Source organism: Gekko japonicus, unplaced genomic scaffold (assembly GCF_001447785.1).
Source record: "Gekko japonicus isolate JY-2015 unplaced genomic scaffold, Gekko_japonicus_V1.1 scaffold335, whole genome shotgun sequence".
NCBI lineage: Eukaryota > Metazoa > Chordata > Lepidosauria > Squamata > Gekkonidae > Gekko > Gekko japonicus.
In genome coordinates this window covers 774,086-801,195 of record NW_015165840.1, presented here as the reverse complement: position 1 = coordinate 801,195, position 27,110 = coordinate 774,086, and the positions used below count along the sequence as shown (strand labels likewise).

The 27,110-nt window shown below is 43.4% G+C and overlaps 1 protein-coding gene across 1 annotated transcript in view; it reads right to left on the bottom strand.

Annotated features, from left to right (window-relative positions):
• The window catches only part of DNTT (DNA nucleotidylexotransferase), a 186,174-nt gene that overhangs the window by 153,645 nt on the left and 5,419 nt on the right, over positions 1-27,110 (bottom strand). The window contains 2 exon segments of the mRNA XM_015410995.1: positions 234-353; positions 15,682-15,898. Of these exon segments, the coding sequence (XP_015266481.1) occupies positions 234-353; positions 15,682-15,898 (337 nt within the window).

Genomic DNA, 27,110 nt, shown 5'->3' with positions numbered 1-27,110 from the left:
AGGAGTGCAGCTCAATCGTGCAGATTGTGTTAAGTAGAATTGTGCCAAGATCCTGTGCAGTAAACTCCATGGGATTTACTTCTGCTTAAACATGCACAGCATGTATTCTCCTCATCAGATGTCACCATTTCCTGGAAACTTCGTGAACAATATTTAAAATCAGTACCTTGTAACTAAAAGCACCTGCAGTTTAGTACAACAATCCAGGTTTAGAATAAAGTTACAGACGTTACCGTGAATTTTTTGTTGTAATTATTTAAAGTTGTCCTCCTCTGACATGCATATTGGGAGACTGTGGCAAGAAATGAAGTGTCCAATGGATGCACAGATGCAGAAGGATGCTCTTCAGTCACCTGGACAGAGGAGAAAAATTAGCAGTTTGTCAACCCAAAATTTACTTTGAAACCTGAGTCCGGACTTTATGCTTCTCAGGAATATATTCACCCCTTTTATTGCCATGCTACATCAGTCAAAGGCTGATCTAGCTACAAGTATTCCTGCCACTCTCATAAAGACACTGATGCTTTTGAACCAAACAAAATTCTTATGTGAAATTATTCTAGCAACAAGGAGCACAAACAGCTCTGGAACTGACTATATAGAAAATCAATACACAGCCTATACACTCGAAGCACTATATGCAAGCTACGGCAAATGAAAATTCACAAATGCATGAGCTTCTATTGACTGCAGTATCTGGTGGTAACTCGCATGTCTGAATAATCAAACACTTTCATAACACCAGAGCTGGAACTTTCACATCACTTCACATCATCTCCAAACATAATGCTTTTCAGTGAAGTTACTCAACATTTGGCTCACAGACATGGCTTTGAACCAGAGACTCACAAAGGGTCACATGGTCCCATATGGGCTTACTCGAGTTTTGAGATATCTCTCGAAGCCTCAGTCTGGATTCCCCCACCTTCAGAAGTGAGGAGACTAGCTATCAAAGACAGGGGCTTGGGGGGCTGTTGCACTCAGATTGATAAATGTCCTCCCCAGGCACAATTATCAAGTGTCTACTTTGTTAGCCCAAATCCTGATGTAATTTTTAAAAATTAGTGTTCCGACAAATGACCTTCTGTCAGCCATCTAAAACTTTACTGTAAGCCATGTAAACTTAACCCCCACCCCCGCCTCCCTGTGAGACAGTGGTGCCATTAGGAATTTTAGTGCCATCTTTAGGTCATTTACTGTGTTGCTGATTTTATTGGTTTTACTGATGTATTTATGATATATTTTAATGAAGTATTTATGTACTGTGTTGTACACCGCCCTGAGCCCCGTCCTTTGGGGGATGGCAGTTTAAAAATTGAATTTAATAAATAAATAAATAAATACTGACATTTTGGTATCCATGAAAGTTCTTTTTTCATTTATGCCTCTCAGTAGCCTGTGACTCTTGGCAATTTGTGGGTTTCTGTTGGCAATAGCTGGGTTCACTGTTTTTTCTGCTGTATATTTTTTCTTGCTTTTATTGTTAATATCGTTGCTAGCTTAAGTTACTGACGAGCTGCCTTGAGGGCTGGAAATAGCAAAAAGGCAAGTGGAAATGTTTTAATAAACAAAACCACCAACAGCTGGAGCACACTTTACATCTGCCAGGATGGTGCCAAGTCTGGAGTCCCCATGGCACTGATCTGCCTTCTGGGCCACAACATTTGGAAACACACATCAGGTGCATTAGGGACAGTTTATTAATTTATACATCATCATTTTCCCCACCTCCATTCAAGATCTGTGAAGTAGATTATGCTGAAAGAATGTGATTGACCCAGGATCACCCAACGAGCTTTCAGGGCAGAATGGGGATTCGAACCTGCATCTTCCAGATTGTAGTCTGACATGCTAACCACTACACCAAGCTTGCTCTCATCTAATTGTGTGTTTCTATAAGCAAGACATGTGTTCTCAGCAGCTTTGAAGAGAACATATAAACTCACAACACAAGTATTTCAAAACATAAGAAAGTGGAAGGATGTCTGGGAAACATCCCAGTGGCAAACCTGCGATGACCCTATGCAATAGAGGAGGAGGAGGAGGAGATTTATACCCTGCCCTTTGCTCGGAGTCTCAGAGAGACTTACAATCTCCTTCCCTTCTTCTCCCCACAACAGACACCTTGTAAGGTAGGTGGGGCTGAGAGAGCTCTGACTGAGAACTGCCCTTGAGAGAACAGTTCTGAGAAAACTGTGACTGACCCAAGATCACCCAGCTGGCTGCATGTGGAGAAGTGGGGAATCAAACCCGGTTCTCCAGATTAGAGTCCACTGGTTTTAACCACTACACCAAACTGGCTTTCTGGGTAGACTGGGTAGTCCTGCTGCATGTTCCGAAAATATTCCGTTTCCACGTTGTTGTTTTTAAATAAAAGCCAGCATTTTAATTAGGAAAATTAAATGGTTCTGATTCCAAAATCCAAAACAGATTCCACATTAAAATGATTTTATAATCTGTGAAAGCTTATTTAACACCTCCTCTACCCTACAAGAGAACGAGATAGCCAGGAGACTGCAGTGCAGTCCTAAACAGAGTTATATCCTTCTAAGCCCACTGACTTCAGTGGAGTTTAAAAACTGTGATCCTGCCTTGGATTGCTCTGCTAGCAACTTATATAAATAGTTCTTGCATTAGAGAATAGCCAGGTTTGGCAAAGAATTCAAGGTCATGAACACATAGAGCTCCTTCCTTTCTTAATAAATGTGATTCACAAACTAAAGGTATAGAACAGCTCGGTTTGAAAGCATGCTAACAGTTGTTCCAGATGGATTAGTTCTGAATTGACAGGTTTAAGGGGGGAAAGTGGGGGGAGACAGGTACACAGTGGGAATCTTTCTTCCATGCCTCTAACAGAGACATGACTGTAATATATGGGACAAAAGAGTTTTGCTACACTAGATAAGCTATTATGCTAATATTATTTCATGTAGAAGTTGCCATTATATATGATCCAGTGGAGACCAGAAATTCATTCACCTATTCAATGGTACTTGTATTAGGATAATTTATAATGATGGTAGTAAGCACAGTTTTCTGGCAATTTTCGCTGTGTGTTTTGAAGGGAAAGAAATTACTCTGTGTGTGTCTGAGTATTCCCTGGTGAATAGCCCAAAGGGATTCAGTGGATTACAACAAAATTATTCAGACGATAATAATATAGTGTGTGAATTATAATTCAAAGGTGATCTTTAAACGGCAGACATCATACTATGTTGCAGCCAACTGCCATGCCAGAAAACACAATTGCAGTTGAAAAGATTTGGAAGCAATACTGATGGTTGGGAATCAACAGAATTCCTCTCAGAACTTTGCAAAGTTAGGACTCCTCAGAACTGCCATTTCAACAGTATAATCCAAGAGCAGGCTGAAGAAAGCATATATTCAAGTGTAATTTATTAACTATGGCTCCAGTTAGGATTGCCCCTTAATACAACATGATTAAGTATCAACATGGCCTGGGAAATTGTTTAATTGCCTAAAATGAGCTCCCTCTGCAGAAATGCTATACCTCTTGAAACCGTTATTTTAGACAAAAACTTTGCAATATAGCCTACAATCAATGTCACTGCACTTGCGGACCACAACAAATCAAGGATTTTGTACATTATTAGCTTCACTGTCCCATAATACAGAGTGCGAGACAGAGAGATTCCTTCCTGACCTGTTGATGGAGAAGCCGTCTTAGTCTAATTGATATACAGTCAATTTTCTATTTTCAAATAACCTCCAATGGTTATCCATAAAGCCATCATTTTTGTGAGCCCAAATGAAATCAGACCAATGGCATTTTAGGTTGTGTGTTTATGTCTGTATCTTCCCCACTTCATTTCATTTTCTTATAGCTTAAATAAATCTCATTCTGTTTATCACTTAGTGGGCTGGAAGCAGAAAAGGTGCTTACGATACCTGGTCAATTTTCCTTTAAACTTGGAAGGGGAAACAAAAATTACTCAGATGGCCTCCGTGCTGGAATGCTGACACCTAGATGCTCTGTGTTCTACCCCCTTTCAAAACAATGACGACTCCAAGAGGTACCAAGGAGTAACAAACACTTCCTCTAAATATTTCCATTTTCTATTTTCAAATAACCTCCAATGGTTATCCATAAAGCCATCATTTTTGTGAGCCCAAATGAAATCAGACCAATGGCATTTTAGGTTGTGTGTTTATGTCTGTATCTTCCCCACTTCATTTCATTTTCTTATAGCTTAAATAAATCTCATTCTGTTTATCACTTAGTGGGCTGGAAGCAGAAAAGGTGCTTACGATACCTGGTCAATTTTCCTTTAAACTTGGAAGGGGAAACAAAAATTACTCAGATGGCCTCCGTGCTGGAATGCTGACACCTAGATGCTCTGTGTTCTACCCCCTTTCAAAACAATGACGACTCCAAGAGGTACCAAGGAGTAACAAACACTTCCTCTAAATATTTCCTTCTATTTTCTCACACCCAGTTTTCATTCAGAGCATCTGAATATCCTAAAAGGTATAACATGCTTACAGGTGGTAAAGTACTAGGGTTACCAACTCCAGGTGGGGTTTGGAATTCTCCTGGGATTACAACTGATTTCCAGATGACAGATTGGTCCCCCTGGAGAAACTATCAGCATCACATCTCTGTTGATCTCCCTCCTTTCCCCAAACTCTGACTTCTCCAGGCACCATCCCCATATTTCCAGGAATTTTCGAAGCCAGAACTGGCAACCAAATTAAGGACACCTTATTCACTCACTCCCATCCTCCATTCCGACAATAAGCAGAAACCATTGCTGCTCCAGATCAACCCCTTAGCTGCCTCTATCCAACAAAGAACATAGTGGGATGAGTTCATCCATGTGCAAGAGACAGTAACACAGAGATTTCTTCTTGAGTGATCTGCACCTGACTGTTGAACACATGCACATGAACATGTGAATCTGTCCTATACTGAATCAGACCATTGGCCCATCAGGGTTACTATTTCTATTCAGACCAGTGGCAGCCCTCCAGGTTCCCAGGCAGAGGTCTTTCACATCATCTACTACCTGGTCCTTTTAACTGGAGATGCCAGGGACCAAAGCTGGGAGTTTCTGCATGCCAAGCAGGTGTTCTACCACTGAACCACAGCCCATTACAGGTTCTAGTTGCATAGATCTTCTCTGCCACATAGTCTGGAACTGGCAGACAACCATAGCCCAAGAAGCCAATACAGGAAGACCCAGCCCTAGAACTCAGTAGTCTATCAGGGATGCCAAGAAGGGGAGCTATGGGAACACAATTTGGGGAGTCCTGAACACTCTACGGGCCCAAAGAGCTGGATGAATCATATTGGTTGGGTCCAGGTAATGTGAGGAGGGGCTCAAAGGAATCTTTGTATGGCAGCCTTGTATTTGTAGCCCATAAGGGGAAACAGAACACCCCCAACAAAGGTAAATATTTTGTCATTCAACAAAATGGCTCGCTGTGCCCTTCTTATCAAGGCTCCATTTGAAGGGAGACATCCTTCGGGCATTGCTTCTGGAACCATCTAAGTAAAGCAACATCCTCGCTCTTCTAACAGTTGTCACTCCACCCATTTGCTCCCCCAAACTACTTCACTAGAATTACTACTGACTGGCGAGTAGAACAACATAATTACTAGATCATCCCTGAATTCTCTGCACACAAAGGTTCTGTGCTCCAGCCCTCAGGACAGATGGCTCGGGACACACTGAGATGGAAAATCTTGCCTCCCCAGTGGTAAAAATACAGCAGTCATATTTTTTAAAAAAAAAATCACAAATCAGTAATATTTAATGGGCCCCCAAATCTGAGACAGCTGCCTTGTCTTACCTAATTGTAGCATCAGCCTCCTGCAGCTCTCCACCTCCTGGGCGAGCCTGACCTTGTCTTGTCTCACCAGCTACCCTGTAGCGGAGAAGTCCACACCCTCCTAGGGTCCATTATTCTGTCCCTGACCCTTGTCTAAAATTAGCTGATCATAGTAAAACAAATTTCTACTTCATGTCGCTCCAATTAAATTACAACAAAAAATTAATTTGAAAACCCTTAAAAACCAATTAACCTTTATTTCAACTCTTACTGGGTCCTCGAGGCAGCGGAATATCTGCACAATTCTCCCATTCAGCTAGCGTGACATCATGAGCCGCTTTCAAGATGCTGGGGAAAAAATAAGGTCCTTTCTCCCCCAGTATTATTTGCAGTAGTTCTATTGCATTAAAATTGTTATTACTTTGATAAGTGTCTTGATTAGACAAAGTTCATTTGAGATACATGCTAATTAGTATAAAACTAGCTAGGGCTCTTCTTATTATACTAGCCATTTATAGCATGAAATACTTGCACCCTAAATAATGTGAAAGTCTGCTGGGATATCACCTTCCTCCCTCTTGTAGCCATTCTTGCTTTATTTTGAAAATGTGCCATCCCAAATCAAACAAATATTATTGCTGTACCTCTTTATAGCAATGTATTCATAAGAAAGAAAAGAAGAAGCATGAACAATTAACTACAAGTTCCTCCAGTCTTTGAAACACCTGCATAGTATAATATTTGCAGAAGGTTCAGGGAATGATTAGCAGGACTAACCTAATGTCACCGCAGATCTGAAGGGCATCTTGGTTATGCAGTTCTGTTGCTAAAGAAACAGAACTGGCATCCCACCAACCTGGCAAATGCAGAATAAGGAGATCTGACACCATCCGTTGGATAATTAAAAAGCCAAGTTTATTTAATTATTTATTTACATTGATCACAGGGGATCTGTGGCACCTGCAAGCCAAACCCCATTCCAAATCCATTTACAGTGGTGGAGATTGGTGGGATGCAGAAGGGTCGGGCCTCCTCTTGTTTGTGCATCCCTGAATCTGCTTCTTGAGATCTCTTCAGGGCCAGAGAATTCCAGTTCCTGGACTACACAGAGATTCTGGCTTTGCTTTTTTTGGGATATTGGTTGTATTCAGGGGTCTTGTTGTAGAAAAAGAGCTGCCGGAGCTCATTAGCATAACTCATTAGCATAACTTATTTGCATATGCCACGCCCCCTGACATCACCGGAAGTGACAGAAGGCCACACCCCCTGACATCACCGGAAGTGTGTCAGAAGGCCCGGCTACTTACCCTCCTGCTTCATCCTCATTCCCAAACGGAATGAGGATCGAAGCAGAGGGCGGGGTAAAGAAGGGGTGGGGCTTCACCACGTGACCGCCCCGCCCCCTAGAGGTTCTCTTCCGGAGCTCCGTACCTGAGAGCTCCCCCCCGACTAGAGCCCTGAGCAGGACTAACCTAATGTCACCGCAGATCTGAAGGGCATCTTGGTTATGCAGTTCTGTTGCTAAAGAAACAGAACTGGCATCCCACCAACCTGGCAAATGCAGAATAAGGAGATCTGACACCATCCGTTGGATAATTAAAAAGCCAAGTTTATTTAATTATTTATTTACATTGATCACAGGGGATCTGTGGCACCTGCAAGCCAAACCCCATTCCAAATCCATTTACAGTGCTGGAGATTGGTGGGATGCAGAAGGGTCGGGCCTCCTCTTGTTTGTGCATCCCTGAATCTATAGGTGAGGCCATCCTGACTCTGAGACTTGAACTGTCGCATACATATAGTTCAGACTTTTCCTCCACAAGCCTTCATGATGCTAGGGGGAGGTGCACCACTTCCTGTCCCCCTAGCCGCTAAGTCTATTGGTCAAGGATAATGGCATTGCTCAAGGGCTTCCTGTCCCAGTTCCCTGAAGCCACTGAGGTCCCAGACCTGGTCTGAGGGCTAACCCTTCACCAGCCAAATGATGTTCCAGGGTGCTCACCTAAGCTGTATTGTGTACCATTCAAGCAACTTGACCTGCACTGCTACAGCCAATATTAAATACCAATGCCCAGCCATCACTGAAACTGGTGGACTTCCTGTTACTATTTTCAGAGTAGAGTAGGCAATAAAAAAAAAACATCCCGGCTACTGCCAATCTGCTGAAGTGGAAAAAATCCTACTTGGCCCCCAATGGGCAACCAGCTTGTGCCCACTCTGAAACAAAGAGAGAAAGAGTAGGCATCTCCCTCACTGGATGTCTCCCTCACTGATGGTCAAAAAAACCCAGGGGGTAGGGCTAATACCCACCTTAAATACACTTCATCCCCCCCCCCAATATCCATCCCAAAGAAAGCATGGTCATGCTATTTGGGTCCACCCACACCCTGATCCCCGCCCTGCCGCTTATCCCCCTAAATGCACCACACTCTGCTTTGCATGAGGAGGAGTCAACATGCTTAGCATGCAAGGAAGGCATGAGGAGGAGGAGTGTGACAAAAATGGCAATGTGGAAGTGGCCTTGGAGATGCAGATTCAGCTGCCAATTCCAAGAAGGAATGATAAAGATGAAGTGAATCTGAAACCAGAAGTGTTGGAAGATTACATGGTCCTGAAGAGGGAAGAGAAGGGAAGGCTACAAGGCAAACAGGAACAGAGAAGCCACTAAACAAACAAACAGAAATACTTTGTTAGGACCAAACAGTGTGGAAGTTTAAGTTCTTCATAATGCTTTGTCCATTAAAAAGTCACAAGCAAAGGTACAATAGAAAGATTCAGTGGAAACCAAATTAGATATTATTACCCACTGGTGAAAGAAACAGATACCCCATAAACACACTCATCTTACATCCTTTAGCCAAAGAACCCCACTGACTGACAGCTAAACTGAGTACAGTATTTAATCGAATGCAGGACTAGGTTTTTCCCAGTTATGCTATCAAAAAGGGGTGGGGGTAGGGGCTCATTTTATATTTGCATACAAGTTCCAGTTGTCCAATAAGGGTATCATCTTACATTCAGGGTTGTCTTCTTTTCAAGTAAATATGGTATTTCCAAAAAAGACAGATTGCAGGTAACCACACTGGTGCAGACAGAAAACCCCCCAAAAATAATAATACCTTTTATTAGGACCGAGCAAAATAACTCAATACAGTATACAAATGTGATGGACTGTGCTTTAAAAACTCATAAGTGCGGTATAAACATGTGATGGACTGTGAAGGGTTAATGCCTCACAAAGCCAGAGAGCCTTTGATTGACAGGCTGCTCAAACAGATGTCATTGGATAGCACCAGTTGAGAAGAAAGAGGTAGGAACTGACTGCTGGAAAGAACTTCCTTTAGCACTGACTGAGGAGGACTGGGAAGGTGGCAAGGAGAAGATCACTGAAGGCCCCTATTCAGGCCAGAAAAAGGGACCGAGCTTCTAGTTTAGAGAAGTAATTCCCTGCCCTGTTGAAAAGGGAGATAGTTCTGAAGAGAGGAGTGATTCCTGGTTTGTTTAGAGAGAATGGTTTGGGGGTATTGGTTGTGTATCACTGCCTTCTGAAACTTGAAGAGTAAGATAAACTCAAGAACTTATACTGGAGTGTCTAGCAGACACTGAAACCAAAGCCTCTTATTTCAAATGTTTTAGGACTTTGTGAAAATCTTAAAAACTCTTATTTGCTGGAAACATATTAATTGGAGTTTCTGAAATTACTAAGATGCCTCAGAGTTATCATTGATCCACCTCAGACATTTTACACTGATTCTACCTGACCTTTTCCCCTCTACGTTGAATAAAATATTTTGTTTATTTTTGGACTTTCAAAAGCCTCTTGTGTACTCTTTTCAGAAGTGTAAGTTAAGGAGGTGATCTTGTCTCTTCCCTCAAGTCTCCAGGCTGAGCCAGCATCAAAATATAATAACATGAGAGAGTGGGACAGCCATGAACCTTCAAATAAGAAAAAAAATAGATAAAAGGGGCTGCTCAGCCAAAAAGGAAGAAAAAACAGAAGGAAAATCCTGTGTATGAGGGAGGTTGGGGGTGAGTTCACCATAGCAAGTTTTCAGGGTCCTACCACTCTTCATCAGTTCTTTTCATCATGGAATCAAGGTGGAACTTGAAACCAGTTCCATGCAGAACCATCCAAGCCTGCATGGCATTCTATGCAGGATGCCTCAAAATCAAGACCCCAATTTTTTTTTTCTTTCCTGCTCCTTGGGTTCTAATATACAGCCTGATGAATGCTGGAGTACTCCAAAGTTTACACATTGTTCTGTGTTGTTTGATTAGCCTTAATTAAATGCACAACATGGCTTCTGTTTCTGATTTTCCGTTGAACCAACACAGCTACCTGCAGTCTCTGATTATTTAGGAAGAGGTAGCAATCAGAAGGAAGTCACTCATGTAGTCGGGAGCTGCATTCATTACTCGGACTGAAGTTGATATAGTAAATAGAAATAATCAGCCAGATCTTTGACCGCTACCCTCCAGTTTAGTATGGAAGCAGAGCTCTTAAATGGCATGGATAAAACCATCCTGGTGGTGGAAACCATTATTAAGGAAAGAATTAGTAGGCACATAGATGAACAAAACCTATTGAGGCAGACTCAACATGGGTTCTGTAAGGGAAGATCTTGTCTCACTAACCTGTTAATGTTCTTTGAGGGGGTGAACAAACATGTGGACAAGGGGGATCCAATAGATATTGTTTACCTTGACTTCCAGAAAGCTTTTGATAAAGTTCCTCATCAAAGGCTCCTAAGCAAGCTCAAAAATCATGGGATAAAAGGACAAGTCCTTTTATGGATCAAAAACTGGCTAATTCATAGAAAACAGAGAGTGAGTATAAATGGGCAGTTCTCCCAGTGGAGGGGTGTAAGCAGTGGGGTACCACAGGGATCAGTACTTGGTCCACTGCTTTTTAACTTGTTCATTAATGATTTGGAGTTGGGAGTAAGCAGTGAAGTGGCTAAATTTGCGGATGATACGAAGTTGTTCAGGGTGGTGAAAACCAGTGAGGATTGTGAGGCACTCCAAAGGGATCTGTCAAAGTTGGGCGAGTGGGCGTCAACATGGCAAATGGGGTTCAATGTGGCCAAGTGCAAGGTGATGCACATTGGAGCCAAAAATCCTAACTATAAATACACGTTGATGGGGTCTGAACTGGCAGAGACAGATCAAGAGAGAGATCTTGGAGTTGTAGTAGATAACTCACTGAAAATGTCGAGACAGTGTGTGACTGCAATAAAGAAGGCCAATGCTATGCTGGGGATTATTAGGAAGGGTATTGTAAACAGATCAGCCAATATCATAATGCCGCTATATAAATCAATGGTGCGACCTCATCTGGAATACTGTGTGCAATTCTGGTCACCACACCTTAAAAAGGATATTATAGCTTTGGAAAAAGTGCAGAAAAGAGCAACTCGAATGATAAAAGGGTTGGAACACTTTCCCTATGAGGAACGGTTAAGGCGCTTAGGGCTCTTTAGCTTGGAGAAACGACGACTGAGGGGTGACATGATTGAGGTTTATAAGATTATGCATGGGAAAGAGCAGGTAGAGAAAGAGGTATTCAAGAGGGAATTAGATAAGCATATGGAGCAGAGGTCCATCAGTGGCTATTAGCCACAAGGTATAGATAGGGACTCTGGGGCAAGTGATGCTCTGTCATCTTGGTGCTTGGGGGGGGTCAACAGTGGGAGGGCTTCTAATGTCCTGGCCCCACTGGTGGACCTCCTGATGGCACTGGTATTTCTGGCCACTGTGGGATACAGAGTGTTGGACTGGATGGGCCTTTGGCCTGATCCAACATTGGCATCTCTTATGTTCTTATGTTCTTATGTTCATCCATGCATGGAAGGCACACAGAATTTTCCGTCATTCCTCTCAGTTTTTGTGGCCCCTTCTGACCCCTGGAAAGATCACTCCTAAGGTCACAGGATCGATGCACAGGACTAGCCATACCTTTCAGTAGGCTGGAATGAAGAAGGACAAGGGGATGAAATTGACCCCAGTGGAGCTGCACTGGAGGAAGAGGAAAGGGGGGTGATTTTACCCCCCCCCTATTCTCTGTCACTTCAGCCCACCGAACTGCACAGCTGGTTCTCCATGTGATCTTCCCAGGGATCAAAAGAGGCTGCGGGAACAGAGACAAATGAAAAAAAGCTCCTCGTTTCATGCAGAGAATGGTTGAATATGTGCCTATAATTTTAAAAGGTATGGTAAGGTATTGAATATAACTTGATGATAATGATAACGCAAAACTCATTCACTGTGAATGCACTCGTTCACAAGCACTGTTTGCTGTTAGTAGCTTTATTGGCTGTTCTGACCTTCCATGGAGCAATTCCACTCAGGGGTTGCGATGCAGATTGAAACATCTGGATCCTAAGCAGTGCGCGTGGAGCTGTAGCAGGAAGTGGCAACTGCTCCAACCTGCCCCCTCACTACAGCTTTCTGTGCTCCCCGAAATTATGTCCCTGCAGTTCAGTAGACTCAAGTGAACAGTGTTGGCAGCAAATCTGAAGTCTGCAGCAGGAAGGGAGTGTGATGGATGAAGGGCAGATGTGACAAGAAGATTTATGACGACTGATCAACTTTGAGGTTACACCATGGCTGGGAAAAACCTTATCTGGCTAGATAAGACTAGTAGTGAAAACATGGCATCGGTTTGATATGTTAAGGACTTTCTATTGGCTAAGCGGGTTCTGTTGGGCTTCATGCCCCAGAACCCAAGGACAGGATTCATTAAGGCCTTTTTGACACACATGGGGGGGAGGCCTGAAAAGGAGCTGCCCCTTCTGTCAATGTGTGTGGCTTTGCGTGTGTATGAGGAGGGAGAGCAGAGACCCTTTTATTCATTTACCCATCTGAATCCCCTTATATTCATTTACCCATCTGAATCTCCCAATGGGCTTGGGAGGTCAGGTGCCGAGGATTTGTAATTTCAAGCAGATAAGCAGCCTTTCTATGTTTCTTTTCTTAGTCTGTACCCTAGGTCCTGAAACTGTATTTATTTCAGAGTTGTGCCTGTCATATTAACCTGGGTTAGTTAAGAAGTTGTTGCCTTGATTCCTACCCACATGACTTGTTTTGGCTCATGCTATGAACACATTTTGGTAGTTCCTCCTAGCTGCTAAAACAGAGAGAGGGCTGGGAACGGGAGGGGGTGGAGGCTACTGAAGGAAAGTTGTTTGGGCTCCACCTCGCAGGGGGTTTCTGAGCAGGCCTGCCTCTGTCTCACTTGCTCAAGGGCTGTTTGCCTGAGCAGGGAGTCAGAGTGGCCTACTGGGCTCTGGGGCAGAATTGTCATAGGAAGGGAAATCAGCAAAAATCTCCCTTCCCATTCTCCACAGGTGGAAAAGCCATTTCAGAGGTGCTGCCGGTGTGCCAACAGAATGGCACCTTAGGGTTTAAGTCAAAATCTTTTAGGAAACCTCCCATATTATGCAGTGGATGAGTATAGAATTGTACACAGGTATGTCTATAACCAAATTCATTACAACGAATACATGTTAACCAAAGGAATGGCAAGTTTAAGCATCATGCTTTGTGTGATTTGCATTTTCAAAAAATTCTCTTCAACCAATGCAATGGCGATAAATGCGAAACACACACACATGCAAAATATTCAGAGCTGAGAACAATAGCTCCACCTGGTGGCCACGTTTTTTCTTTTGCTAAAACAACATCTAACCCTTAGGACTATTAACCTCTTATTTTGTTCACATGCATCAGTCAGCATAGAAGAGTTACCCCTTAACATGCCCTTAATAAGTGCTCTCGGGATGTCTCGGATGTGGGGTACCTGTAATGAACAGAGTTTTCAAAAAGAGTCTGAGAATAGTATTACATTTTTATCATGTCAGCTTAAGAAGAGACTGACGGTTCAGTGTGAGATTTCTGCTGATGAGACTTTTTCCAGAGCAGTTACCATCCCCTGGAGTTGTACCCATTATAGGTAACTTATTAGAAACACTTCTTTGCCTATCGTGTCTACTCTTAACTCATTCAGTGAACAAAGGAATGAACAGCTAACATGTATATAAAGGAACGCTTCTCTCACATGCAGTGCTGCCCAGCTCCCTTCCTGAGATCATCCTCTGATTTGCTCTCATCCACAACCGCATGAAGTGCACAACAGTGGGATTCTTTTATTTTAAATACATAAATCTGAAGTAGTTCCTACAGTCATGGCAGCAGTCTCAGAGCTGCTGAAGATGGGGAGATCATTCTATCCTCCCTAGCTACGTAGATGTTGCACTCTGGAATCATATGGGATGACTGCCTGGAAGGAATCTGGCAAAATTGATGGCTCTTTTAAGAGAACGCTTTGGGAAGGGGTTTTCATGGGAACCCAACGTTTTGCAAGAAGAGATGAGGAAAGCTGCCACGCCCTTCTGAATTTACAAATCATGGCGTTGGCTGGCACTTAGGGACTATAAGAATATGGGATAAGCCTTTGATTATTGACCTTATGTTTAATGTTAACCTTAGGTTTTAGTGGTGATTTAGCAGCTGTGTGAATGTTGTATAAGTTCCAGTTTACTTACTTATTTATCTATTTATTCAAATCTGTACCCCGCCCTCCCCGCCTAAGCAGGCTTAGGGCGGCTGACACAATAAAACATAATAACAATCAAATATCATAAAACTTTTAAAACAATTCATTAAAACCACAGTATAACAATATAAAGTGCTGGCAATAATGTTTTTATCATATAGACATAATATTATCATATATACATCATCATATAGATGGTGCTACACTTTATGAAAGCAGCTGTTTTCTGGGCTGTCTTCTGCACTCCTTTTAAAGTTTAAGAGGATTGCACAAGACAGCCTGAAACAGCTGAGCAGCAGGGAGCGCCTCACCACCACTCAGCTGTTTTTGTGGCTTTCACAGGGAACATAAAGCAAGGGTTTAAAGGGATTCAGAATCCCTTTAAACCTCTGCTTTCTGCTCTATCCATGAACAACAAACCAAAACAAACTGCTTTAAAAGTTCATGACAGTAGACCTGTCACAAATGTCTATTCATGAATCACAAACAGGGCAAAATTCGTGACAAATTTTGCTTTGTGGTTCTGTTTGTGCCCATCCCTAGAGGTGGTTCCACAAATAAGATGGGCCAAGGCTATGAAGGGTTCGTAGGTGATAGCCAGTACTGTTCTCTGCTATATGATTGTATTTTGTTTGCATCTCCTTATTCATTAACAATATTGAGCAGACACTCAATGGGCCACAGGCAAGCAATCCAAATTAGCCTAGAGTGATTGAGGGTTGGCACACAATTCTCAGTTTCCGATCAATTGGTGAAGATTTCTGCCTTGGCAAAGCAGCTGCATAAATGTTGATGCCGAGTGCAGAAGCCAGTCTAGGGCTGTGATCAAACATACTCAACAATCAACTTTCAATCCACTTTCAATGCACTTTCCAACTGGATTTTTACTGTGTGAGCTGGCAAAATCCACTTTGAAAGTGCATTCACAGTAGATTGAAAGTGGATTATTGAGTGTGTGTGATTGCAGCCTAGGTTCGCTTTCAACATGCCACCGCAGCCACTCAAAGAAACAAAGCATGTGTGCTTGATGGAGTTCAGCATGCACATAGCTCTCCTGCCACGGGGCTGCTGCTGCATTATCAGAAAGCCATGGCTGCCACAGTTTACTCCAGGGCCCACTCAGTCACAGCTTCATACCTTTCAAAGGTCATTCCAAAGCTGTGTTTTGGCAGGATACAATTTATGTATAGTGATTTTGGCTGTGACTCGCAAACAAGTTAAGTACTTGAGTTTAAGCCAATTTAGCTCCACTGAAGTCAGCATTAGATCAATTTAAGTCCCGGCAAACTGGCAGAACCATTTATTCATTACAAGGGTGGTCTGACATATCCAACATGTTGCCCAATCTGTTGATCTCACGTTGGGCATACTCAGCTTACCAGAAGCCGGTACTTCTCTGAATCCACTGGCTTCCCAGCCTCCATGCAGGTGGTCAACCATGAGATGTCAAGGAGCCTGAATCCTGAACTGTTCCCCATCCCGTGGATTTGCAGCCATTGCAGTACTTCAGCACAAGAAGTATCCTCCGCCACAATGTGGGTGACCGAATCACTAGAGAAACAAACATAAAGACAAAAGTTTTTATCTCCCTCCTGAGTAAGAGCTTGTAGTGGCAAACTGGGGGACTGTTGTACCTATCACAGGAACGGAAGGTGATTTGATCACAATACCTTCAAAGGCATTTTCAAATTGTATTTAGAACATTCTCCGACACTCGGGCTCAGTATCAATTAACATCCTCAAGAGACGCATTCTACACATCAGAGCCTACAGCATGGAAAACATTTGGCTTGCCCACATACTGCTGTAATAAAGAGCCTCCCTAATACTACTTGACAGCTCTGAGAATAAACCGTGTGTCTATTCAATGACAGGGAGTTTCATAACACTTTTGGAATCTGCCAGATTTAAAGCAAGGCCACTTTGCCATCACCATTTGTACTCCTTAAATATGGCTATCGAAAATATACGCGTGAAATACTTACGTTGTCGTTGATTTCCAAATACACTAGTCTTTGTCCACAGAATAAGGAGACCCAACATCATAAGCTGGGAATATCAAAAAGCTAACTTTATTTTCATTGCTCTAGAGGGATCTGCAGCGTGCACAGGCCAGAAACCCATTTGAGAGCTAAGTGCAGTGCAGGCAATTGGTGGGATGCAGGAGAGCCAGGCGTCCCCTGTTTTGTGCACCCCTGATCTTATGGGTGAGGCCACCCTCACTTGGAGCTCGGAGCTTGGAGCCCTGAGCCGTCACGTGGGTACAGTTCATGTTCCTCCTTGCCAAGCCTTCTTTAGTGCTCAAGGGAGGAGTGCCACATCCAGTCCCCCTAGCCGTGAGGTCTATGACTCAAGGATACAAACCTTTAAGGGGTTCCTGTCCCAGATCCATGAAGGCACCATGGCCCCAGTCTTCTGGTCTGAGCGTTACCATTTTATCCTCCAAACTGATTCTTCAGGGTGCTCACCTGAATTGTGCCATGTAGCACTGAAGCAACATTTTCCTACAGGGGGCATCAGCTCACTGCTTGGTCCGCCCCAACACCCCACCTGCCTCTTATTGCCACCAAGAAGCCCTGCTGCAGTTCCCTCAAAAAGATGTTATATTCCTCATCTGAAAGATGGAGCCATTGGCCCTCTACAGGTATGGAAGACAAAGCAGGATGTTTGGGTGTGCAATATGTGTGCCACCAATGGCAGCAACCCCACGTTGCACCTCACCTTTCACCGTAGCTTGTGCTCTTTCCAGGACCTTGGCTGCATCACACCCTTCCAGACATGCTACTGAAGCATATCTGATCTTGGCATACAGCAGTGGCCTTTGAGCTTCCCAGCCCTGGGACTCACTGAGCTGCAAACACATGACAAGAAGTCACGTTACCTGTGATAGACAGAAGGGGAGGCAAAGTGTTTCATGGCAGTGTTGAGGCCAGGACCATAAGCAACTGGCCAAGACAGGGACAGGAAAAACAAGCCACATCACGGAATGATCTTGTCATGGTGCCGTGCTTAAAACATTCTTGTGATATTGGCAAAAAAAACCTAACAATGCTGTCACCTAGGGTTGCCAACCTCTGGGTAGTACCTGGAGATCTCTGACTATTACCTCCACGCAACCAAGATCAGTGCCCCTGGGGGGGGGGGGAATGGCTGCTTTGAAGGGTGGACTCTGTGGCATTGTGCCCTGCAGAGGTCCCTCGCCAAACCCCTCCCTCTCCAGGCTCCACCTCACCCCAAATCTCCGGATATTTCCCAACCCAGAGCGTGCTGTCACGATAAAGTCATATGTTTGCAGGCTGCCTGAAACACAATAAAAACACTTTCATAATTCTAGCCCCCATAAGGAGGCTAATGCACCACGATCCCATGCCCGTGCCTCTGACTAGGAGATTGCCTGCACTGCCCCATTTATGTTACGATCATCCTTTAACCCATCTAGGACCAAGTAGCCAGGTAAAGACATTTTTTATCTCTACTATTTCATATTAACAGAAATATGACCCTGTGGTAAAGAGTAAAATTACCGCCCACCCAGCGGTTCGAAAGCCTTGCAAGTAAATAAATGGGTACCTGCTCCTAGGTAGCAGGGGGCACCCTCCTCCCTACAGAGCGGTGTGCAGCAGGAGTGCCGGTGAAGCAACAGTGTGGCGTGGCAGCGATGTGCGGAGACCTGGGGACTCGGCAGGCATGGTGAACATCCGGCGTCGAACAGCGGCTGAATCTGGGTGAGGATTGGACGGGAAGGTGTGGTGACGCGGTGACGCGGCGTGGCGGAGCCAATTGGATGTATACCAGAGCTGCGACCATCACACAGCCGTGCACCATGAAGATCTCGCCGGAAGGAGTCGTTAAATAAATAAATAAATAAATAAAGGTCCACTATACTTGTCCACTATGAGGGTGTTCTGCAGAGCCAGGTCAGAGTCAAACTGGAAAATTCTCCTATTCGATCCATATGGCTTCTCTAAGCTTCTTTCATATACTCTGTAGAATAAAGTTTGAGTCCAGTGGCACCTTTAAGACCAACAAAGTTTAAATCTGGGTATAAGCACATGAAATCTTACACCCAGAATTAAACTCTGTTGGTCTTGAAGGTGCCACTGGACTCAGACTTTGTTCTGTTGCTTCAGACCAACACGGCTACCCTCCCAGAATCATATTCTCTGTGTTACTGATTTCCTTATCACAAATGCGGGGAGCACTGACCGCCTCCGGGAAGGAGCGGTATAGAAACCGAATAAATAAATAAATAAATAAATAAATAAATAAATAAATAAATAAATAAAGGTCCACTATACTTGTCCACTATGAGGGTGTTCTGCAGAGCCAGGTCAGAGTCAAACTGGAAAATTCTCCTATTCGATCCATATGGCTTCTCTAAGCTTCTTTCATATACTCTGTAGAATAAAGTTTGAGTCCAGTGGCACCTTTAAGACCAACAAAGTTTAAATCTGGGTATAAGCACATGAAATCTTACACCCAGAATTAAACTCTGTTGGTCTTGAAGGTGCCACTGGACTCAGACTTTGTTCTGTTGCTTCAGACCAACACGGCTACCCTCCCAGAATCATATTCTCTGTGTTACTGATTTCCTTATCACAAATGCGGGGAGCACTGACCATATCCCCATATGGAGATTGAATTTACAGTAGTCTGGCTCAACAAGACAAGCAAGAACTACCATTACGCAGCAAGTTTCAGAAACTGGTCAAGATGAGCACAAGATGAGGCGGGGTGTATTTATGTTAATTATCTGCCAGCATTCAATTAGAACGATTGAGCAAAAAGGAAGGCTTGTGGGTCTCAGAAAGGATTCTCAAATAAGGGATTGGCTCTAGCACAGCATTCCACAGATAGGCGGACTTACACTCATGGAGTATGAGCTTCTTGGCTCCCCCTTCCTGTGGCAGCCCCAAATGCCCCCAGATATCCTATTCCTGGGAGAGAGAAGAGTCCTGAGAACAGGATTTCAGGGAGCATTTGGGGCTGCCATGGGAGGCGAGGGTCAAGAAAGTCACACTCTGTGAGTCTAAGTCCTTCTGCCCATGGAAAGGCTATCCAGGATCCAAGCCAAGGTGTGGAGAAGTGCTGCTGTGCAAACCTGCCTTAACATGTTTGTTGCTCCACAAGCTGCAGCCATAGGATGACAGAGCACAACTGCATGAGGTATAAAGTGAAGCTCAGGCTGAGTTGGGGAACTTCAAGACCAGCATAGCTGGCAGAGTCCAAAAATATTACCCAAAGTATTGTACGACATGGCACTTTTGAGGAACTGAAAGAACAATGAATTTGTAACATGGGAAACAGAGTAATCATCAAAGGTCTCTCCAAATCCTTTATGTACAATGTACATTTTCCCCTCTTCAAGTCCACTTTTCTGGTTGTATCTCTATTTCTTTCTGCTCTCTTCTTTCCCTTTTTGGAGAGACGCCTGCCTTTTAGAATCAGTTGGCCTTCATTTATCTTTATGTATAGCAATGGTATTGCAGGAGTTTCTAAATCTAATCTGGCATATTACATTCATTTCAGCGCCTGCACTGTATAACCAAGAAAGCTAGTTTTGAATTTCATATAAAACGAACTAAAACTAATTCATCTTTCTTGTCATTTTATAAATTGTACTAGTCAAGCATAGTGCAGAAGGGAAACTCGGAAGACTTTACTATTGCCATACTTGAATTATAGGATTCAGTACAATAATTTCTGTTTCTAACACACTGCTAGGTTTCCCTTTAATTAAACTGCTGTGCTCTGTACTGTTGTCTCAAAAAATTCAGTTAGAGATGTTTAACTTCTGCTTCCTGTGGTTTATATCCCTTTATATAAAATGTACATATTTAATGCATTTGTACAGAGCTGAAGATCTGGGAACTTTGCCATTTCTGCACTCACAACAGCAGTGGTTTAGCTAACTGTGCCCCAGTTTCCTCTGATACCTTCGCAGCTGCATCATATTCCTGGCAAAACATGTAAGAAATGCAGAATGCCCCGATATTGTTGACAACTTTTTAAAAAGAAATCTACAGTTAAATGGTCCTGGTTAGTGTTGCAGTGAATCCAGACCCAATGCATGAAAACAACACATTCCACTTCCCTCACTGGAAGTAGGAACACTGGCAAGAAATTTCTTGTCTGCCTTTACTCTGTTTCCACTGCTGGCACACACAAATCCATTGCAAAGGGGTGGTCATGAATGTCAAGTTTGATTGAAATGGACATCAGTTGCAGGGCTTTGATTTTTTGGAAAAAGAGGTGCCAGAACTCCCAAGAGGGAAATGAAGTTTTCAATCTGTATACTAATAACTCATGAACTTTTAAACATTTTTAAAAGAATTTTGTTGAAGAGGTTCTGGAACTCTGTTCTGGCACATCCCCCCCAAAAAAAGCCCTGATTCAATTGTATTCTTTGGTCCATGTCATTTTAGTAAGTAACTATTGCTGGGGGAAGGGATCTGTGTTGGCTTTCATACAGTCAAAAATCAAATTGCTAATAATTTCTCAGGAGGTCTTTATGCTCACGAATGTCAGGCATAGGGTTGCCAGGTTCCCCCTGTCCACTGGTGTGTTGGGGGGAGGGGTAGATGTGGTATATTCAATCTGACCAAAGTATGTATGTGAACTCTGTCATTGAAACACCATGTGAAGCTTTCATCCTGGGCTAGGATCCTAATCCCTCACTTGTAATTAGTAGCCCAGGAAGAACCGACCAATCACCAACAGCCAGTTCCAAGAGCGGGAACTATTGTGCTTGGACCTTATCTCCGCAACCTCATAGGTTGATATTGTATAATAGGGTGTGGCTACATTAGCCGGGAGAGTTTAAAAGTAGAACACCTTCAATGTAAATGCTGTTCTGGCTATTCGTGTTGATCTGTTTGGAGTTGAGTTACAAGTTGCTGAATTAAGCTGATCTTTTGCTGAAATCACTCTCTGACTCTTTGTTAAGTAACCGACTTAACAGTAGAGTTGCAAATTCCAGGTTGGAAAGCTCCTGGAGATTTGGGGGTGGAGCCTGGGGAAGACAGGGGCCTTGGTGAGGTACAATGCCACAGAATCCACCCTCCAAAATATCCCTTATCTCCAGACAAGAGACAAGACACCAGACAAAAGATCTCTCCACTCATCAAAGCTAACTCCCTGTTTGACTGGGTAGGGAATTTTCTTCTCTTTCTAGAAGATCTGTCCCCTTTCTTTGGCCTGAATGGGAGTCTTCGCCTACTTCCCAAACTTCCTTGCCAACTTTCTCCCAGTTTTCCTGTCTGTGTTAAACTGCTCTCAGCTAAGGCTGGAATTAGACTGTCAGTACTCAACTCTGTCAAGGCAGAAATCTGACTGACTCTCTCCTCAGCATGCAGCTCTCAAGTCTCAGCTGATGCTAACCAATCAGATTGCTTGGAGCAGTCTGCCACTCAAGACTCGCTGTTTCTGTGAAGAATTAACCCTTCACAGTTCTTCAGCTGTTTGTACAGAAACGTTTTTAAAAGTACAGTCCATCACACCTGCCCTGGGTACTACTTTGGTCAGAAGAAAGGTAAACATATAAATATTTAAACATACAAATAAATATGATAGGATATACCAGGGCTAAAAAACTGGGAGGCCACAAATCCATGTGGATTTCAGTTAGATAAAGATAAACTGAATGAGGCATGGCTTTGAACAACTTTAATATATTGTTGTTGTTTAGTCACACAGTCGAGTCTGACTCTTCGTGACCCCATACACCACATCATGCCAGGCCCTCCTGTCTTCCTCTGTCCTCGGGAGTTTCCTTAATTTCATGTTTGTTGCATCTATGACACTGTCTAACCATCTCATTCTTTGCTGTCCCCTTCTTCTTTTACCTTCAGTCTTTCCCAGCATCAGGGTCTTCTCCAGTGAGTGCTCACTTCTCATTTCGTGGCCAAAGTATTTGAGCTTCAGCTTCAATCTGGCCTTCCAGGGAACAGTCAGGACTGATTTCTTTTAGGACTGACTGATTTGATCTCCTTGCAGTCCAAGGGACTCTCAAGAGTCTTCTCCAGCACCATAATTCGAAAGAATCTATTCTTCAGAGCTTGACCTTCCTTATGGTCCAACTCTCACAGCCATGCATTACTATTGGGAATACCATCGCTTTAAGCATACGGACATTTGTTGGCAGGGTGATGTCTCTACTTTTTATCATGCTGTTGAGGTTCGCCATCGCTTTCCTCCCAAGGAGCAGGCGTCTTTTAATTTAATGGCTGCAGTCACCATCTGCAGTGATCTTGGATCCCCAGAACGTGAAGTCTGTCACTGCTTCCATGACTTCCCCTTCTATTTGCCAAGGAGTGATGGGGCCAGATGTCATTATCTTAGTTTTTTTGATGTTGCGTTTCAAGCCTACTTTTGCACTCTCCTCTTTTGTCTTGAGCAAGAGGGTCTTTAGGTTCTCTTCACTTTCTGCCATTAGAGTGGTATCGTCTGCATATCTGAGGTTGTTGATGTTTTTCCTGGCAATCTTAATTCCAGTTTGTGAGGTACTTTGCATATAAATTAAATAAGCAGGGGGACAATATACATCCTTGTTGTACTCCTTTTCCTATGCTAAACCAATATCAGTTGTTCCATACCCAGTTCTAAATGTCACTTCTTGACCCTTATACAGGTTTCTCAGGAGACATGTGAGGTGATCTGGAACACCCATCTCTTTAAGGACTTGCCATAGTTTGTTGTGATCCACACAATCAAAGCCTTTAGCATAGTCAATGAAGCAGAAGTAGACGTTTTTCTGGTATTCCCTTGCTTTCTCCATAATCCAGTGAATGTTGGCAATTTGATCTCTAGTTCCTCTACCTCTTTGAAACTCAGCTTGTACTTCTGGCAGTTCTCTATCCATGTACTGCTGAAGCCTAGCTTGTAGGATCTTGAGCATGACCTTGCTAGCATGTGAAATGAGTGCAATTGTGTGATAGTTTGAACCAGGAGTCATTCCATAGAAAAAGAGGTGCAGGAGCTCATTAGCATAGCTTATTTGCATATGCCACACCCCCTGACATCACCAGAAGTGTGTCAGAAGGCAACACCCACTGCTCAGGCTCCATTGGACTGTTTTGGATTGCTAGCTATTGGGGGGGGGACGTGCAGATCTGCCCACACAGAGGAGGGAGAGCTTGTACCTGAAAGTGAGCGGGGGGGGCTCTGCAACTTACCTGGCTCCTTCTTGCTCCTCGTGGCCTGATTGAGGGCTGCTGGGAGCCGGGGGGGCTTGTTGCATGTGCCCGCCCCCTGGGCTCCTTACTGCCAGAGCTCCGCTCCTATGCGCTCCCGCAAAAAATGACCCCTGGGTTGAACATTCCTTGGCATTGCCCTTCTTTAGGATTGGGATGTAAACTGACCTTTTCCAATCCTGTGGCCACTGTTGCGTTTTCCAAATTTGCTGGCATATGGAGTGCAGCACTTTAACAGCATCATCTTTTAAGTTTTTGAATAGCTCAGCTGGGATACCTTCACCTCCGCTAGCTTTGTTGTTAATAATGCTTTCTAAGGCCAATTTGACTTCACACTCCAGGATGTCTGGCTCGAGGTCAGTGATCACACCGTCATGGTTGTTAAGGACATTGAGGTCCTTCTTGTATAGTTCTGTGTATTCTTGCCATCTCTTCCTAATCTCTTCTGCTTCTGTTAGGTCCATGCCATTTTTGTCCTTTATCATGGCCAGCTTGTTTTTACTGACTCTATAGACCTTCTCCATCTTTGACTGCATATGATATAATCAGTCTGGTTTTGGTGTTGCCCATCTGGTGATGTCCATGTGTAGAGTCGCCTCTTAAGTTGTTGGAAGAAGGTGTTTGCTATGACAAAACTCTGTTAGCCTTTGCCTGGCTTCATTTTGTTCTCCAACGCCAAACTTGTTCATTATTCTGGTTACCTTTTGACTTCCTACTTTAGCATTCCAGTCCCCTATGATGATAAGGACATCTTTTTTTGGTGTTAGTTCTAGGAGGTGTTGTAGGTCTTCATAGAACCAGTCCACTTCAGCTAAAACATCTTATACAGCAGTCTCCACATTAGCTCTCCCTGACTACAAAAGCTTCCAGGTTAAACTGAACCAATGTCTAAGCAACTATAGTGCCCATCTATTGTTTCCTGATTCCTGGACAGTGATCACTGGCTTCTGATTTCTGCTTCTTGGCACTCACTACATAGCTCCCTTCAATCCAGTAGTGACATACTAGAAATAAAAGCATATTTGAGGAATTCAGTATATTTTGATGGGAAGCATTGTCAGCACAAGAGAATTGGACATTCTCATAGCAAGAGAAAATTAGATGACATTTGTAAGCATTAGATATAAAATTAGATATCATTTTTTTTAAAAAATAGATGGCAATTAAAAGAGAACACAGAATTGTTAGAAAATGAGGAAGTAGTCAATCAATTCTGCTCAGCAGTTCAAAAATTATTATTTTGAACAGTCCACTCTCTAAAAGGCTAAGTTGTTTGAAGGCAGTGGATCTCTTCAGACTTTGGCAAAAGCAAGGTTGGGAGAAATAAATTCTACAGTGTAATGAATGTAGAAGGTTTCAAAGAAGTTAAAGGGGAACACAAGTAGATAAACAAATGAAAACAGTTTTATACGCTCTGGTTGATAATCTGGAAATTGTCTGGAAACCAATTCATTTATTTTCAGATTCTAACAATGAAAATTGTGTGTTATCTCCCAAGAATTGTACTGCAGGGATGAGAGAAACTGGTTGACTGAACTGTATCATGTTATATAGATGTTTGGGGTCTGATAGAGTCTCTCTGTCTTCCTGTTTTCATCTGGTTTCATTTAACTAAATGTCTTAGAGCAGGGGTGTCAAACTCATTTGTTATGAGGGCCAGATCTCATAAATGAGACCTTGTTGGACCAGGCAATGTGTGTCATAAAATGTAGTGCCAGGTAGCGGAGATATAAATTTTACAAAGGACACAAACACAAAGATTTTTTTTTAACTTAAAATAAAAACATGCTTAAAACATTAGCACTCTTGCAATATTTTGTTTATTTAACAGTGTCTGACACCTCTTACTCTGAATTATTGCATCAAAATGTCTGTGCTGTTGCAATCCTGAGTATGCTGTTCAAGTGTTTATCTGTAAGCTACTTTTGATTTATTGACATTCACTACAGAAATTTCATGCTCAGAATTCTGAGCCTAGCCTAGGACACAGGGGAAAACATGAAATGGCTGGCCATTGAGAGCTTTTGTACATAAGTTGCTTCATGTGCTGGTCAAGAACATGAGAAGGCACCTTGACACAGACTGAGGACTATGCGTTTGTCTACAAAACTATAGTCTTCCCCAGTGGTCTGGGAAGTCTAAGTTCAAAATCTCCAAAAGAAATGTGCTGGGTGAACTTGGTCTGGACACACACTCTCAGCCTAATCCACCTCACTGGCTTGTTGTTATTCCTCATCTAAATAGTTCACATTGCTTTCCTACTGAGAAAGAATGGATCATGAGGGTGTGAATACCGTGAAAAGGGGGAGGGAAACCCAGTTGCACCCAGGATAGCCACAGCATAAGGAGCCCAACAAAACACACACACTGTAGTAAGGCACACAAAAGGTCATAGCTTGAATAAAACTCTATTGGTCTTAAAGGTACTTTGTACTTCTCCCGTGTGATTGAGGCAACCAAGCAAAACAAGTTCTCCCTTCTTCCCTCCCTCCCTTCAGGGAGGAGCCTCAACCAATGGAGGGGAAGAAAGGCTTGCTTTTGTTTCTTGTGTGATTGAGGCAGCCTGGCCAGGAAGCAAGCTCTGGTTCCTTCCCTCTCTCCCCCTGGAAGGGGGAGGTGCCTCAGCCAGTGCAGGGAACAGAAGCTTTCCTATCTATCCTGAGCAATTGAGAGAATATGGTAAAACAAGCTATGACACAGCAGCAGAACTGGAAGAAAAAGCAGGAGACAGGCAATTCCACTGTGGGCCTGATAAAAGCCCTCCAGAGGCCTGATATGGCCCATGGGCCACATATTTGACACTCCTGTTGCAACCCATTTATGGGCTGTAGCCACACACACACAAAAAAGGTGAGCTATCACGCAAACCTCAGTAACTAGGATTGCCAGCCCTGGGTTGGGAAATACCTGGAGATTTGGGGGGGTGAAGCCTGGGCAGGACAGGGTTTGGACAGAGGAGGTACATCAGCAGGGTATAATGCCATAGAGTCCACCCTCCAAAGCAGCCATTTTTTCCATAAAAACTGAAGTTTGTATTGTTTCCTTCCACAGTAAAGTAGATCCTGCTTTCATCAGTCACTCACCCTTCTTGTTGAGTATTCTCTGATCCTGAGCAATTGAGAGAATATGGTAAAACAAGCTATGACACAGCAGCAGAACTGGAAGAAAAAGCAGGAGACAGGCAATTCCACTGTGGGCCTGATAAAAGCCCTCCAGAGGCCTGATATGGCCCATGGGCCACATATTTGACACTCCTGTTGCAACCCATTTATGGGCTGTAGCCACACACACAAAAAAAGGTGAGCTATCACGCAAACCTCAGTAACTAGGATTGCCAGCCCTGGGTTGGGAAATACCTGGAGATTTGGGGGGTGAAGCCTGGGCAGGACAGGGTTTGGACAGAGGAGGTACATCAGCAGGGTATAATGCCATAGAGTCCACCCTCCAAAGCAGCCATTTTTTCCATAAAAACTGAAGTTTGTATTGTTTCCTTCCACAGTAAAGTAGATCCTGCTTTCATCAGTCACTCACCCTTCTTGTTGAGTATTCTCTGATGCCCAGCCCTCTTTCCT